At 44.3% G+C, this 17,831-nt stretch overlaps 1 protein-coding gene across 1 annotated transcript in view; it reads right to left on the reverse strand.

Annotated features, from left to right (window-relative positions):
• The window catches only part of ZNF318 (zinc finger protein 318), a 51,959-nt gene that overhangs the window by 17,242 nt on the left and 16,886 nt on the right, over positions 1-17,831 (reverse strand). Inside the window, exons 5-6 of the mRNA XM_049765211.1 lie at positions 15,465-15,564; positions 8,107-8,408 (exon numbers count right to left, since the gene is read on the reverse strand). Of these exons, the coding sequence (XP_049621168.1) occupies positions 8,107-8,408; positions 15,465-15,564 (402 nt within the window). The remainder of the gene's footprint in view (positions 1-8,106; positions 8,409-15,464; positions 15,565-17,831) is intronic.

The raw sequence follows: 17,831 nt of genomic DNA on the forward strand, positions 1-17,831 counted from the left end.
CAAGGCAAACGCCACTGTGCTATCTCTCCGGGCCCTATCACGACAATCTTAACAAGAGGGGCCAGAAAGATAGCATGGAGGTAGGGCATTTGCCTTGCCTGTAGAAGGACAGTGGCTCAAATCCTGGCATCCCATATGGTCTCCCAAGCCTGCCAGAAGCGATTTCTGAGTACAGAGCCAGGAGTAACCCCTGAGTGCTGCTGGGTGTGACCCAAAAACAAAACAACAACAAAACAAAACAAAAAGACAATCTTAATGAGAAAAGTAGAATGCCTGTCTTGAATACAGGTGGGGGGAGAGAGGGGGCATTGGTGGTGAGAATGTTGCACTGGTGAAGGAGAGTGATCCTTTTGACTGAAACCCAACTACAATCATGCTTGTAATCATGGTGCTTAAATATACATACATACATACATACATATATATACATATATATATGTGAAAGATGTTGTATGTTCAAGAGAGAACATGAGAATCAAAGAATAAGCAGGGGCTGAATAACAAAGTGGTAAGACATTTTGCCTTATGTGCAGCCGGCCCAGGACAGGCCTAGGTTCGATCCCCAGTGTCTCATATAGTCCCCCAAGCCAGGACTGATTTCTGAGTACATAGCCAGAAGTAACCCCTGAGTGTCATCAGGTGTGGCCCCAAAACAAAAACAAAATATTAATAAGCAAGTAAAAAAAACGTATAAGCAAGCAAAGAGAAACAAAGACAGACAAGTGAGATATATATTCAAGGGAGAGCACTGGCTTGATGGGCATACCTATTGACTTTGTTAAACATAAAATTTCTCCCACACACAACCCATATAGAATTTACATATATAGTAAATATATATATATAATGAGAAGTTTCTAATTCTCAAATTATGAGAAATTAGAAGTCATAATAAAGAGAGATAAAAATTAAATGCTAGGTTTTGCTCTACAAGCCTGTGTTCTCCCTTAAACATGTATCTTTCTTGTTTCTTTGCTTGCTTATTTCCACTCTGGAGAAGTCTTTAGTCTCTCTTGAACACAAATTTCCCCTCTGTCTTTCCTTTTATATCTTTCTAAACAAGTTTTGTTCAATAAAAACTATCGGGGCCGGGCGGTGGCGCTGGAGGTAAGGTGCCTGCCTTACCTGCGCTAGCCTAAGGAGACGGACCGCGGTTCGATCCCCCGGCGTCCCATATGGTCCCCCAAGCCAGGAGCGACTTCTGAGCGCATAGCCAGGAGTAACCCCTGAGCGTTACCGGGTGTGGCCCAAAAACCAAAAAAAAAAAAAAAAACTATCTTGCTTCACTAAAAAAATAAAATAAAATCTAAATGATAAAAGAACTGGAGAGGTGGTATAGGGCAGGGATCCTAAAACTTTTTAAACAAGGGGCCAGTTCAATGTCCCTCAGACCACTGGAGGCTTAAAATATAGGGTTGTTTTTTGGGTTAGTTTTTGTTTTGTTTTGTTTTGGGTCACACCCAGCAGTGCTCAGGGGTTAAACCTGGTTTGGCTCTACGCTCAGAAATCACTCTTGGCAGGCTCGGGGGACCATATGGGATGCCAGTATTCAAACCACCATCCTTCTGCATGCAAGCCAAATGCCATAACTCCATGTTATCTCTCCAGCCCTGGAATAGTTTTTTTTTTTTTTTTTTTAAAAAGAAACTATGAACAAATCCCTAAGCACACTGCACTTATTTAGAAGTAAGAAAACAAAAAGGGAATAAATACAATATTTAAAATGAAGAACAAGGGTTTTTTTTTTTATTTTTATTTTTGGGGGCACACCTGGCAGCTCTCAGGGGTTCCTCCTGGCTCTACGCTCAGAAATCACTCCTGGCAGGCTCGGGGGCCCATATGGGATGCCAACCACTGTCCTTCTGCATGCAAGGCAAATGCCCAACCTCTATGCTATCTCTCGGGCCCCCGAAAAAGTAAAGTTTAATCAACAAACTTAACAGTATTTCAATGAGAATTATGGGCCTGCTTTTGGCAGGCCATAGGCTGAGGATCCCTGCCTGAGACTGAGAGAAGTTGAAAGACAGAGAAAAGGAAGGGAGTGGTAGAGTGGGGCGCACATCCTACACGAGGACTGATGCGTCAGCTGCTAAGGACGAGTTGGCTGCTAAGCACATAGGGCAGTGGTGATAACACCTAGGTGGCCAGATAAATGTCCTTGGAAAGCCGCATGTGGCCCATGATCCACATGAGGACCTTTGGTATAGGGCTAAAAGAACTTTCCTTATATGTAATCAACCCTGATTCAGTCCCTAGTATAGGAAATGACTCCTGAGCACAGAGACAGGAATAGTTCCAGGACAGAAACCTTTCTCCCCCACAAAAAGTATAGATACTAGAAAAGAAACATGGAATGCTGAGATTTTAATTTTTTTTTTTTTTTTTGGTTTTTGGGTCACACCCGGCAGTGCTCAGAGATTATTCCTGGCTCCAGGCTCAGAAATTGTTCCTGGCAGGCACGGGGGACCATATGGGACGCCGGGATTCGAACCGATGACCTCCTGCATGAAAGGCAAACGCCTTACCTCCATGCTATCTCTCCGGCCCCAAGATTTTAATAGTTTACATTACATCAAAAGAGAACTGACCGTACAGTTAGTAGGGCCTTTGTCTTGTATGATTTGAACCTGGCCTTACCTTCTGGAACACCATATGGCTCCCTGAACTTCACAAGGAGTGATCCCTGAGCAAAGCCAAAAGTAAGCATTGAGCATTGCTGAGTGTTGCCCAAATAAAACAAAACTCTGAAAGAATATTACCATGAACTGATCTGTAAAATAAAATAATTTCACGAGTTGTGAAATCAGCCCAGGCACCATATTTCCAAACCCCAGCAGCCGGGTCTGAAGAAACAGGGCAGAGTGAAGAAAATAATCAACCAAGCCAGTCAGGAAAGGATGATCGTGGTGTCATGGCCTTTTGCCTCATGCTCTCTGCCTCAGCTAAAAAGGCGAATTCCTTCTTTATTAAAATCAAATCAATAACAGGATAACAGAAATGGGAAGGTCAAGAGAGACAGAAGTACATGTTCAGTGGGCTTTTATATACCAAAGGATGATGTTTAAGGAAGGAGGAAGTTGTGGGAACACCTATGTTTGGGATTGATAACTAGGTATCATCTTATACTGATCTACTCTTTTTTTCCCCCTTTATTTAAGCACCATGGCTTATAGTTAGGTTTCAGTCATAGAATGCATACCACCTATTTAACAATTCAACTTTCCTGCCACCAATGTCCCCATTACCCTCCCCACCCCCTCTGCCTGTCTCTGGGACAGGCATTCTGATTCTATCATTTTTTGTCATGACAGTTGTCAATGCAGTTACTGCTCTGACTGTGCTCACTGCTCTTTGTGATAAGCTTCAGATCAAGAGCTGGTCATCCTGGTCCCTATCTCTATTGTCTGAAAATTACCATACTGTTTCTATTTTTCTTTCCTTTTTTATTTTTGGTTTTTGAGCCACACCCGATGATGCTCAGGGGTTACTCCTGGCTGTCTGCTCAGAAATCGCTCCTGGAAGGCACTCGGGACCCTGTGGGACACCAGGATTTGAACCAACCACTTTAGGTCCTGGGTCAGCTGCTTGCAAGGCAAACGCTGCTGTGCTATCTCTCCGGCCTGTTTTTATTTTTCTTATATCTTACAGATGAGTGAGACTATTCTATATTTATCCTTCTGACTTATTTCACTCAGCATGATAGTCTCCATGTCCATCCATGTATAAACAAATTTCATGACTTCATTTTCTTCTTAACAGCTGTATAATATTCCACTGTGTTAATATACCAGTTTCTTTTTAGCCACTCATTGTTGGGCACCTGGGTTGTTCCCAGATTCTGGCTATTGTAAATAGTGCTGCAGTAAACATAGGAGTACAGAGGACATTTTCATATTGTGCTTTTGTGTTCCCAGGATATATCTATCCCTAGAAGTGATATTGCTGTATCATATGGAAACTCAATTTCTAGTTTTTGGTTTCTTTTGTGGCTTTGGTTTTTGGGTCACACCCAGCAGGGCTCAGGGATTACTCCTAGCTCTACACTCAGAAATCGCTCCTGGCAGGCTTGGGGGACTGTAAGGTATCTTCGCTGTTAAGTTTGCTGGGTATTTGTGAATCCAAGAACAGTCCCCAGAATGAGAAATTACTTCCCATCCCCTTGTCCCCTTTCGGGGGAAGACCTTGGTAATATTTATCCGCAGCAAATAATAATCCACACAGACAAGAAGGATAGGGTGTAAAAGATTGGGCAAAGAGAGCCAGAGAATCCTCCTGCAGCTGGCAGCTTTCGCAAAAGAGCCCTCTCCCTTGTCCATCAAGCTATTTATTGCCAACTCCACAGCGCCCCACCTGGAAGGGCTAGGTGGGGCAATAGTCACAGAACAATCCTAAGGAAACACTTTTATATACAACAATTCCAAGGATAATCTTATGGAAACTTTTTCATATACTACAGGGGACCATATGGGATGCCTGGATTCGAACCACTGTCCTTCTGCATGCAAGGCAAACACCCTGCCTCCATTCTATCTCTCTGGCCCCTCAATTTCTAGGTTTTTTGTTTTGTTTTGTTTTTGGGTCACACCCAGGGGTGCTCAGGGGTTACTCCTGGCTCTGCTCAGAAATTGCTCCTGGCAGGCTCAGGAGACCATATGGTGTGCTGGAATTTGAACCACCGTTTTTCTGGATGCAAAGCAAATGCCCTACCTCCATGCCATCTCTCCAGCCCCAAGATTTTCTAACTATGTCATCTAAAAACAGTGAGTTTGACTTCTTCCTTTCCTATCTGGATGCCCTTGCATGATTGCTATGGCAAGTATTTCCAGTACTATATTGAATAGGAGGAGCAAAAGGGAGCAGCCTTGTTTTGTGCCAGATTTTAGAGAAAAGACTTTCAGTTTTTCTCCATTGAGTATATATTTGCCATGGGTTTATAGTAAATGACCTTGAATATATTGAGAAAAGTTCCTTCCATTCCCATCTTGTTGAGAGTTTTTATCATGAACAGATGTTGAACCTTATCAAATCCTTTCTCTGCATCTATTGATATGATCACGACTTTTATTATTTTTCCTTCTGTTGATATGGTATATTACATCCAATAACTTGCATCTCTGGAATGAATCCTACTTGGTCATGGTGTCTGTGAGACTTTTGATCCTGTTTGCTAGAATTTTGTTGAGGATCTTTGCATCTGTGTTCTTCAAGTAAATTGTTCTGTAGTTCTCTTTATTTTTCCTGTGGCATCTCTGCTTTTGGTATCAAGGTGATATAGCTTCATAAAAACTATTTGGATTGCTTGTGTTTCTGTTTTCTTATTTTTTGGTTTTTGGGCCACACCCGTTGACACTGAGGGGTTACTCCTGGCTTTGTGGCTCAGAAATCGCTACTGGCTTCGAGGACCATATGTGATGCCGGGGGATCAAACCATGATCCGTCCTAGGCTAGCGCACGCAAGGCAGATGCCTTATGCCTACCGCTCTGGACCTGCTTATGTTTGTTAAATTTCCTGGTAGAGCCTGAAAACAATTGGCAGTAGGTCCTCTTGAAAGGTAAAGAATTCACTAGTGAATCCATCTGGGCCTGATCTTTCTTTTGTTTTGGGGAAACTTTTAATAACCATTTTAATTTCCTCAATAGTGATATGTCTGTTCAGATATTCCAGATCATCTTGGTTCAACCTTGGGAGGTTACAGGAGTCCAAGAATTAATCTATTTCTTCCAGGTTCTCTTGTTTTGTGACAGAGTTTCTCAAAGTAATCTCTGATTGCCCTTTGAATTTCTATAGGATCTGAAGTTACCTCCCTCCTTTACATTTCTAATTCGGTTTATTAAGCTTCTTCTTTTTTTTGGGTTTTTGGGTCACACCGGTGGTGCTCAGGGGTTACTCCTGGCTGTCTGCTCAGAAATAGCTCCTGGCAGGCACAGGGGACCATATGGGACACCGGGATTCGAACCAACCACCTTTTGGTCCTGGATCGGCTGCTTGCAAGGCAAACGTCGCTGTGCTATCTCTCTGGGCCCTCGGTTTATTAAGCTTCTTTCTCTTCCTTTCTTCGTGAGTTTATTTTTTAATTTTTTTTTCTTCATGAGTTTTGCTAATGGTTTATTCATCTACTCTTTAAGAAAAAATAAGAGGGGCCGACGCGGTGGCACAAGCGGTAAGGCGTTTGCCTTACACACGCTAACCTAGGACAAACTGCGGTTTGATCCCCTGGCATCACATATGGTCCCCCAAGCCAGGAGCAATTTCTGAACACAGAGCCAGGAGTAACCCCAGAGTGTCACCAGGTGTGGCCCAAAAAATGAAGAAAAGAAGAAAATAGTAAGAATGAGAATAGGTTTGTAAAAGATTTGAAAATTCAGAACAGATTTGAAAAGATCAAGAAAAAGAGGCTAGTTAGAAAGCTTTTGTATGGGCTGAGGAGACAGTATAACAAGTAGGACCTTGCTTTGTTAGCAGTCATTCTGGGTTCAATCAATCCCAGCACCATTTATAGTCACCCAAGAATTTCCAGGATACAACTGAGCACAGAGCAGGAATAAGTTCGGAGCACTGCCAGGTGTGGGGCCCAAAACAAACCCAAAACTTTACTGTACATCAAATAAAAATTATATTGGGCCTTGCCCGCACTAGACTAGGACGAACCATGATTCGGTTCCCTGGTGTCCCATATGGTACCCCAGGCCAGGAGCGATTTCTGAGCTCATAGTCAGGAATAACCCCTGAGTGTCACCGGGTGTGGCCCAAAAACCAAAAACAAAACAAAACAAAACAAAAAAAAAACTATAACTAGTTCATGCTATATTGGGCTTCTTACTAAAATGTGAGTGTCATCAAAAAACTGCAACAGTAAAATGTTTCTAAATGCACAATAATCAAAAATCAATTCAAAATCAGGGCTGGAGAGACAGCATGGAGGTAAGGCATTTGCCTTTCATGCAGAAGGTCATTGGTTCGAATCCCAGCATCCCATAGGGTTCCCCGAGCCTGACAGGAGTGATTTCTGAGCGTGGAGCCAGAAGTAACCCCTGAGCACAGCCAGGTTTGACCCAAAAACAAACAACAAAAAAATTAATTCAAAATCAACCGTGTAGGGGGCAGAGCGATGGCGCGGAGCGATAAGGCATCTGTCTTGCTGGCGCTAGCCTAGGACAGACAGTGGTTTGATCCTCCAGTGCCCCATATGGTACCCCAAGCCAGGGGTGATTTCTGAGTCAGGAGTAACTTGAACGTCACCGGGTATGGCCCCCCAAAAAACAAAACAAAACAATCAACTGTGTAATGAAAAAGGAATCACAATTGGAAAAAGGTTTAAAAGTCCCAGGTTGGGGCCGGCAAAGTGGCGCTAGAGGTAAGGTGTCTGCCTCGCAAGCACTAGCCAAGGAAGGACCACGGTTCAATCCCCCTTCGTCCCATATGGTCCCCCCAAGCCAGGGGCAATTTCTGAGCACTTAGCCAGGAGTAACCCCTGAGCATCAAACGGGTGTGGCCCCAAAAAAATAAAAATAAAAAATAAAAATCCCAGGTTAGGTTAGAAGAGTAAGTGGTAAAAATAGAAATATATAATGTGTGTGTGTCTGTATATATATGTATATATTTTTTTATATATATTTTTACCACTTATATATATATACACTCTTCATCTTCATACCTGCCTTCTTTTTTTTTTGTTTTTGTTTTTGGGCCACACCCGGCGATGCTCAGGGGTTACTCCTGGCTGTCTGCTCAGAAATAGCTCCTGGCAGGCACGGGGGACCATATGGGACACCGGGATTTGAACCAACCACCTTTGGTCCTGGATCGGCTGCTTGCAAGGCAAACACCGCTGTGCTATCTCTCCGGGCCCCATACCTGCCTTCTTACAATCAGCTTAAACCAACTGGAGGGAGGCCGGAAAGATGGCACAGCAGTAGGGTGTTTGCCTTGTATTCGACCAACCTGGGACGGATTCGGGGTCTATTCCCAGCATCCCATATGGTTTCCCAAGGCTGCCAGGAGCGATTTCTGAGCGCAGAGCCAGGAATAACCGAGTGGCGCTGGGTGTGACCCTCCCCCACAAAAAAAACCAAAAAGCAACCAAGCAAGAAATAATAAACTGTTACCTTGATATTGGAAGAAGAAATTGAAGATGACGCTTTTTCTGGAGTCTTAGATTTATCAGCTTCCTCAGGCTTCTCCAGAGGCTCTTTATTGTCACTTGAAGACTTCTCTGATTTATCCAAAATGTTAATTCCCAAGATCTGAGCGACTTTGTCAAGTTCAGATTGCTTCTTTTCTGCCTCTTCTGACTCCTGTTGAAGCTGTGAGATGTCCTTCATAATGTTATCTTGAAGTCGACTCACTTCCACCAGGAGTGGGTCTTTGTGGCCATCCTTTTCCCTTCGTTTCTTGCGCAGCATTTCCCCTGAGTAATCAAATGTCAGCAGAAAACACACACACACACACACACAACACAAAGGAAATTAAATTAAGACAAATTATTTTGAAGGCTGAAGAAAGAACACAGCAGGAAGGGCATTTGCACTGCACACGGTTGACTCAGGTTTGCTACCCAGCACAAGATAAGAGTCCCACAAACTTGCAAGGAGGGCTTCTTGAGTGCAGAGTTAGGAACCCCAACTAAGCAATGCTGGGTATGGCTCCCAAAACAAAACAAAACAAAACAAAACAAAAAGACAAGTCAGTTTTAGCCAAGACTTGATGGATCAAAAAAATCTTTTCCGGGGCCGGGTAGGTGGCACTGGAGGTAAGGTGTCTGCCTTGCAAGCGCTAGCCAAGGAAGGACCGCGGTTCGATCCCCCAGCGTCCCATATGGTCCCCCCAAGCCAGGGGCGATTTCTGAGCACATAGCCAGGAGTAACCCCTGAGCATCAAACGGGTGTGGCCCCCCCCAAAAAAAAAATCTTTTCCCAAAAATGCTTTCAAGGCACTTGCCACACATGTAGTCTACCGGATTTGATCCCCAGCATTCCATATGGATTCCTGAGTACCAACAGGAGTGACTACAGCACTCAGGCCAAGAATAAACCCTGAACATAGCCATGTGTGGCCCCAAACAAACAAAAAACAGACTATCCTTCTTCCACAGAGACAAGTGAAGTGTTGGGTTATGCCTTATTTTACCCAAAACAAAGATCATCCCTTTGTATGTTTGTTTACAACTTAGATTTTCCCCAAAACAGAGTTTGTCTTACTTGTAAACCTCAGTGGGTTTACTCCCCACTCCAGGGGTGGTCCCTGTACTCAATAAAAATGGCAGTTCTGGCAGGCAGCAGTCTCCATACTAGATAGAAGACTTCCAGATTACATGTGTTTTACCCTCAGCCTGGATTGGATTACTTCATCTGCGACCCTGATTCAGAGACCCTGATTCAGACTTCTTCACCTGGCCTTGGAGATATGGCATGTGGGTGATTTTACAGTGAAGCTTCTATATATTTGAATTTTTGTTTGTTTGTTTTGGGGCCACACCCAGCAGCACTCAGGGGTTACTCCTGCTCTGTGTTCAGAAATCGCTCCTGGCAGGCTCGGGGGACCATATGGGATGCCAATATTCGAACCACCATCCATCCTTTATCAGCTACATGCAAGGCAAATGGCCTACCACTGTGCTATCTCTCCAGCTCTATATATTTAAATTTATCTGAGTTAAGGACCCTTATCACCTTACCAACTCTTACACAAAGTTTCAGGACTTTTGCTCTTGCACCATACCTGCCAGTGATCAGGAGTTATTCCCGATTGCTTGCTTGGGAACTGATCCTTGGCAGTGGTAGAGAGTAAAACTGGGACATCAGCATGCAAAGTATGTACCCCAACCCTTTAAGCCATCTTCCTGTCCCAAGTTTTAGTTTTTAGGGGTCTGTATGTGTGTTTTACTCCTGGCTCTGTACTCAGAGATCACTCCTGGCAGCTCCAAGAACCAGATGGGGTGCCAGGAATCAAATCCAGATTGGCTGTATGCAAAGTCAGTACCCTACCTGCTGTGTTCTCTCTAACTCTACTTTTAGGTTGATTTGTTTGTTTGTTGATTTTGGGTTTGGGGTTATACCCGGCAGCGTTCAGTGGTTACTCCTGGCTCAACACTCAGAAATAGCTCCTGGCAGGCTCGAGGGACCATATGGGATGCTGGGATTCGAACCACCGTACTTCTGCATGCAAGGCAAACACATCACCTCCATGCTATCTTTCCAGCCCCTAAACCAGGTTCTTTTGTTTGTTTTTTGGGGCCACACCTGGTAGCGCTCAGGGATTACTCCTGACTCTGCACTCAGTAGTTGTTCCTGGCAGGCTCAGAGGACCATATGAATGCCAGGAATCAAACCCTGGTCTGTCCCAGGTCAGTCCCGGGTTGGCTGCATGCAAGGCAAATGCCCTACCGCTGTGCTATTGCTCTGGCTCCTAAATCAGGTTCTTTTAATGTTATATAACCTATTCCAACCTCATGTTCCTCATGACCTGATTCTCTTTGAATCCTAAGACAAGTTTCTTGTCCCTAAATCAATGGTCCTCAAACTACGGCCCACGGGCCACATATTGTATTTATTCCCATTTTGTTTCTTCACTTCTAAATAAGATATATGCAGTGTGCATAGAAATTTGTTCATAATTTTTGTTTTTACTATAATCTGGCCCTCCAACAGTCTGAAGGACAGTAAACTGGCCCCCTGTTTAAAAAGTTTGAGGACCCCAGCCTGAGTGCAATAGGGACAAGAAACTTGTGCAAACCCACAGAAAAAAAAAATATATTCACCCACTGTGTTAGTCACTGTGTTATCAGTTGCATGAAGTACTTTTAGAACAACTTTTTGTGCCAAAAAGCACTCACAACATATGGGGGGGGGGGCATATAAAAAAGACACTAAGTAAACTTTAAAGGTATTTCTCCTGGTCAAATATAAAACAACTAAAGCATGAAAATAAGCAATGATAAAAATTAACTATGGGACAGAGAGATAGACGTATACTGGGTACATGCAGGAAGCCCAGGTTTGATTCCTGGTATCCCCAGTTTCCAGTGCCCTTCAAGGAGTGATCCCCGAGCACCTCAACTCCTTAGCACAGCCCAGGGACAAACTAGAGTGGCTTAAAAATATATTAGCTTAAGGGCCAGAAAGATATTACAGGAGTAAAGAAGCCTAATTTATATACTACATGGTCCCTGAAAACCATTGAGAATGATCCGAGAACAGACCAGGGAATAGGCTCTGGAGTGTTGCCAGGTATGGCCCAACCCTCCCCCCAAAATTAACTAAACAAATAAAAAAAACAATAGAAACAAACACTAAGGGTCAGAGCTGTGGTACGAGCAGTAGGGCGTTTGCCTTGCATGTGCTAACCTAGGACTGACAGTGGTTCAATCCCCCAGCGTTCCATATGGCACCCCAAGCCAGGAGTAACCCCTAAACATTACTGGGTGTAGCCCCAAAACAAAATAAAAAAAAGAAGAAGAAAAAAAAAGAAACAATACTAAATAAAAATGACAAAATTGGAAAATCCTTATTGTAACCATGTAATAACTGATTTTGAAAAGATTCAGCAATGAATGCTAAACCGACAAAAGTTTGAGGAGTATTTACAATTTCACTGTATTTCTCATGTAAGATACTTATTTATTTTTTTTTTTTTTTGGATTTTTTGGGTCACACCCGGCAGCGCTCAGGGGTTTTTCCTGGCTCCAGGCTCAGAAATTGCTCCTGGCAGGCACGGGGGACCATATGGGGCGCCGGGATTCGAACCGATGACCTCCTGCATGAAAGGCAAACGCCTTACCTCCATGCTATCTCTCCGGCCCCCGTAAGATACTTATTTATTTTGTTTATTTAGTTACTGCTTTTGAACCAGGCTTGATGGTACTCAGGGCTTAATCTTGGCTCTGTGCTCGGGGATCATCCTTGGAAGAGTTCAGGGGATCATATGTGTTGCCACGGATTAAACCTGGGTTGGTCACACGCAAGGTAAGTACCTTACTCACCATACTGTGAGATATTTTCTCTTAAATATTTTTTACCAGGATGTTTGAACCAGGTTAGATCCACAGGCTCACTCTTTTCTTGAACAAGTTGTAAACCAAGCAATGAAAGGTCATGGGTACGTTGGTCTACGCAACCAAATGTTGACCATCTTGGGAGGAGAGGGCAGGCCAAGTCCCCACCCTACCAAAGTCATTCCTGCTGCCTCCACCACAGCCAATCACCGTTTTCCTGATGGCCCTGCCTCATCATTGACTCTATACGATATCCTTCAGGGACACCAATCTGATCAAACCTCACACACATCAGATTATTTTTTCTGATTGATATTACCAGGGCTTTTTGGAGTGAGTATGGGCAACCTCGCTCCCATCTTCCTTCTTCAGGAGGCCTAGCAGCTGAGTATATGCCCCTAAAAGTTGTATCAGGAGCCGGAGAGATAGCATGGGGGTAAGGTGTTTGCCTTGCATGCAGCAAGTCGGTTATTCAAATCCCGGCATCCCATATGGTCCCCAACCCTGCCAGGAACGATTTCTGAGCATAGAGCCAGGAGTAACCCCTGAGCACTGCCGGGTGACCCAAAAACCAAAAAAAAAAAAAAAAAAGTTGTAGTATCAGTAATAGTGCTTTGAATCTCTGGACAACTCCATTTGTTTAATGCTATCTTCCCTATTTTACAGTATTCCCAATTTTACAGAATAGACAGACGTCTAACAAGAGCTTACTAAATTTTCTGCCATGGGAGATACACTCATTTCCACAAATGTACTTGCTACTATACTGTTTCTTTTTTCTTACTTATTGTATAATTTTCTTCTCTCTTTTTTTTTTTTTTTTTGGTTTTTGGGTCATACCCGGCAACACTCAGGGGTTACTCCTGGCTCCACTCTCAGAAATTTGCTTCTGGCAAGGCTCAGGGAACCATATGGGAGGCCAGGATTGGAACCACCGACCTTCTGCATGAAAGGCAAACACCTTACCTCCATGCTATCTCTCCGGCCCCTAATTTCTATTTTTTATTCAATAACTTTGCTTTCACTTATCTGGAAACAAATGTACTATGACCAACTATGTCAACTCTATGATGCATTTATTTTTTAAATAAACTTTAAAAAAGAAAAAAAATCAAAACATTCATTTGTTAATAAAAAATTTTTAAGAAAAAAGGAAAATTAGAGAATTAAAGCAAGGCACACAAAATTTGTTTTACCATGGGCCAGAGAGATAGTACAGCAGATAGGGAATTTGCTTTCCACATGGCAGACCCAGGTTTGATCTTCGGCATCCCTATCTGAGCCCACCAGGAGTTATTCCTGAGCAGAGCCAGAAATAATGCGAGCACCGCTGGGTGTAGGACAAAAACCAAAACCCAAAAATATTTTGTGGCCAGAACAGTAGGGCATTTGCGTCTGAGTGCAGCTGACCTGGGACAGACCACAGTTCAACACCACCACCACCCAACCCAGCCCCCGCAAATATATATATAATGTGGCTCAAAAACCAAAAAAAAAAAGAAAAAAAGTTTTGCTGGGGGAGTTGGAGAGATAGCACAGCAGTAGGGCATCTGCTTTGCAAGCGGTCGACCCAGAAACAAAGGTGGTTCGAATCCTGGCATCCCATATGATCCCTCGTGCCTGCCAGGAGCGATTTCTGAACACAGAGTCAGGAGTAACCACTGAGCAGAGGTGGGTGTGGTCTCTCCCCCCCACCCCCGAAAAAAAAGTTTTGCTGAGGCTGGAACGATAGCACAGTGGGTAGAGCATTTGTCATATACACAACCAACCTGGGTTCAATCCCTGGCATCTCATATGGTCAGTGTCTAAAGATTTACAAGTCTGTGGTTGGTGCTAGTTGAAACTTCTGTGTTACTACTATTTAAGTTCACCAAGCTTGGTAAATTTCTTTTTGTTGTTGTTTTTTTGGGCTATAACTGGCAAGGCTCAGGGTTATTCCCGCCTCTGCACTCAGGCATCTGGTAGTGTGACCATATAGGATGACAAGGATCAAACCAGGGTCACACTATTCAAGTCAGATGCCTTACCTACTGTACTATTTCTATGTAATTTTCCCAACAGATTTCCTGTAATACTACTGGGCTGATAAGCCTATGAAATACCTAGGTGTTGCATGGCCATTTATAGATCTGAAACAAATTTGGTGGCTTGGGTTAAGATTAAATTACAGAGCTAAACCATTTCTGTTAGAGGTATAAGATATTACATTGGGCTGCTATAGTTTATGCAGAAAAAGAAATCTGGCCCCCTCCCTGCTTTCTTTTTTTTTCTTTTCTTTTTTTTTTTTTTTTTGTTTTTGTTTTTGTTTTTGGGCCACCAGGGGTTAGTCCTGGCTCTGCACTCAGAAATTGCTCCAAGCAGGCTAGGGGGACCATATGGGATACTGTGGATTGAACCTGGGCCACTCACTCCTGGGTTGGCTGCAAGGCAAACACCCTACCTGCTGTGCTCTGACTCTAGCTCCTCCCCACTTTTTCTTTCTTTTTTTTTTTTTTTTTATTTTTGGGCAGCGCTCAGGCATTACTTCCTGGCTCTGCACTCAGAAATCGCTCCTGGCAGGCACGGGGGACCATATGGGATTCCGAGATTCAAACCACCACCCGTTCTAAATCGGCTGCATGCAAGGCAAATACCCAACGCCCTATGCCTCTGCTATCTCTCCAGCCCCTCTTTCCCACTTTTTTTTTTTTTTTTTTTTGGTTTTTGGGCCACACCCGGCGATGCTCAGGGGTCACTCCTGGCTTTCTGCTCAGAAATAGCTCCTGGCAGGCACAGGGACCATATGGGACGCCAGGATTCTAACCAACCACCTTAAGTTCTGGGTCGGCTGCTTGCAAGGCAAACACCACTGTGCTATCTCTCCGGCCCCTCCTCCCCACTTTCTAAGAATGCCACAGAGGTATCAGCCTGAACCAGGCTATCTGGGAAGTACTGACATTATTTTCTTTTTTCCTCAACCAAGTTCAAAAGTGGATTTTTGTTTGTCTGTTTTGGGGCCAAAACTGAGGATGCTCAGAGGTTAAGCCTGGCTCTGTACTCAGTAATAATTCCTATTGCTCTAAGGGGACCACATAGGACTGCCAGGGATCAGAATAGGGTCAGCTGTGTGCAAGGCAAGAGCCTTACCCACTGTACTATTACTCTGGCCCCTCCAAAGTATTTTTTTTTCTTTTGATAGTTTTAGGCCACACCCGGTGACAGTCAGGGGTTACTCCTGGCTTGGGGGACCACATGGGACTCCAGGGTATTGAACTGCGGTCCGTCCTAGGTCAGCACTTACAAGGCAAATGCCCTAATGCTGTTTCACTGCTCCAGCCCCCGAAAGTATTTTAAAGGAGGTTTCAAATCCTCAAATATGAGAATTTAGGGCCGGTGCAACAGTGTAGCAGGTAAGGCCCAGGAGGCCCAGGTTCAATCCCTGGTACCATATGGTCCCCTAAAACAAAAATCACATTTTTATCAAAGGTGTGATACCTTGCTGTTTATGAAGCCTCTCCAGTTCAGTCTTAAGGTAACACATCTTTTTTTGGCGAGCTTCCTGGTCATTCTTTAGCTTTTCTCTCTCTTCAATAACCTGCAAAGTACAAAGCAGTGAGTTTTTCAGTCTCCCTTACTCTTGCTGCTGTCCATTAAGTTCTCATGCTAGATATCTATATGCTGGGACCTAAGTGAATAAACCAAAAAAAAATAATGTACCCAGGTCAAAAGTTAAAGCCAGGAATATTTATATTATAGTTTTTCTTTTTCTTTTTCTTTTTTGTTTTTGGGTCACACCCGGTGGTGCTCAGGGGTTACTCCTGGCTGTCTGCTCAGAAATAGCTCCTGGCAGGCACGGGGGACCATAATGGACACCGGGATTCGAACCAACCACCTTTGGTCCTGGATCGGCTGCTTGCAAGGCAAACGCCGCTGTGCTATCTCTCCGGGCCCATTATAGTTTTTTCTTAGTTTTTGGACCACACTTGGAAGTTCAAGGGTTACTCCTGGCTCTGTCCTCAGAAATCACCCTTTGAGGGGCCAGAGAGATAGCACAGCTGTAAGGTGCCTGCCTTGCATGCAGCAGATCCAGGACAGTGGTTAGAATCCCAATATCCCATATAATCCCCGGTACCTTCCAGGAGCAATTTCTGAGCACAGAGCCATGAGGAACCCCTGAGTACTGCCAGGTGGGACTCAAAAAAAAAAAAAAAAAAAAAAGTAAAAAGACAAAAATTAGGGGCCGGGAAGGTGGCGGTAGAGGTAGGGTGTCTGCCTTGTAAGCGCTAGCGTAGGACGGACTGTGGTTCGATCCCCTGGTGTCCTATATGGTCCCCCCAAGCCAGGGGCAATTTCTGAGCGCTTAGCCAGGAGTAACCCCTGAGCATCAAATGGGTGTGGCCCAAAAACCAAAAAAAAAAAAAAAAAAAAAAGACAAAAATTAGGGACCGGAGCGGTGGTGCAAGTGGTAGGACATTTGCCTTGCTCTCGCTAACCTAGGACGGTCCACGGTTCGATAACCTGGCGACTATGGTCCCCCAAGCCAGGAGCGATTTCTGTAAGTAAGGAGTTTGCTTTGCATATAACTGACCTAAATTCCAGCATACCATATGGTTCCCCCAAGCCCACCACGAATAATTCCTGAGTGCAGAACAAGGAGTAACTCCTGAGCAGCACCACTGGGTATGTACTCTACCCCACAGCAGAAGGGAGGGAGGGAGGGAGGGAGGGAGGGAGGGAGGGAGGGAGGGAGGAAGGAAGGAAGGAAGGAAGGAAGGAAGGAAGGAAGGAAGGAAGGAAGGAAGGAAGGAAGGAAGGAAGGAAGGAAGGAAGGAAGGAAGGAAGGGAGAAAAAGGGGGGCCGGAGAGGTAGCGCTAGAGGTAAGATGTCTGCCTTGCAAGCGCTAGCCAAGGAAGAAACCCGGTTCGATCCCCCAGCGTCCCATGTGGTTCCCCCCAGCCAGGGGCAATTTCTTTTTTTTTTTTTTTTTGTTTTGTTTTTTTGTTTTGTTTTTTTTTTTTTTGTGGTTTTTGGGTCACACCCGGCAGTGCTCAGGGGTTACTCCTGGCTCCATGCTCAGAAATTGCTCCTGGCAGGCACAGGGGACCATATGGGACGCTGGGATTGGAACCGATGACCTCTTGCATGAAAGGCAAACGCTTTACCTCCATGCTATCTCTCCAGCCCAGCCAGGGGCAATTTCTGAGCGCTTAGCCAGGAGTAACCCCTGAGAATCAAACGGGTGTGGTCTGAAAAACCAAAAAAAAAAAAAAAGAAGAAGAAAAAGAAGAAAAAGAAAAAGGGGCCAGAAAGATAGCATGGAGGTATGGAGGTAAGGCATTTGCCTTTCATGCACAAGGACGGTGGTTCGATTCCCGGCATCCCATATGGTCCCCTGTGCCTGCCAGAGGCGATTTCTGAGCATAGAGCCAGGAGTAACCCCTGAATGGTGCCGGTGTTACCCAAAAACCAAAAAAAAAGAAAAAGAAAAAAGAGATCAGAGATGTGTCTCAATGATAAAGTATGTCAGAGCCTGAGTTGGATCCTTAAGAAAAATAATTTCTGGGGCCAGTGAGGTGGCGCTAGAGGTAAGGTGTCTGCCTTGCTAGCCAAGGAAAGATCGCGACCGCAGTTCTATCCCCCGGAGTCCCATATGGTTCCCCCAAGCCAGGGGCAATTTCTGAGCGCTTAGCCAGGAGTAACCCCTGAGCATCAAACGGGTGTGGCCCGAAAAATCAAAAAAGAAAAGAAAAATAATTTCTTCCTTATTCTAATCCTTTGTCCCACCTCAGATCTTATTAGCAATTCAAATTTGTGCATGCTATATTTTTCTAAACAAAGTGAGTTATCAGCTATTAAGAACTT

This window comes from Suncus etruscus, chromosome 18 (assembly GCF_024139225.1).
Source record: "Suncus etruscus isolate mSunEtr1 chromosome 18, mSunEtr1.pri.cur, whole genome shotgun sequence".
In the NCBI taxonomy this organism is placed as follows: Eukaryota; Metazoa; Chordata; class Mammalia; order Eulipotyphla; family Soricidae; genus Suncus; species Suncus etruscus.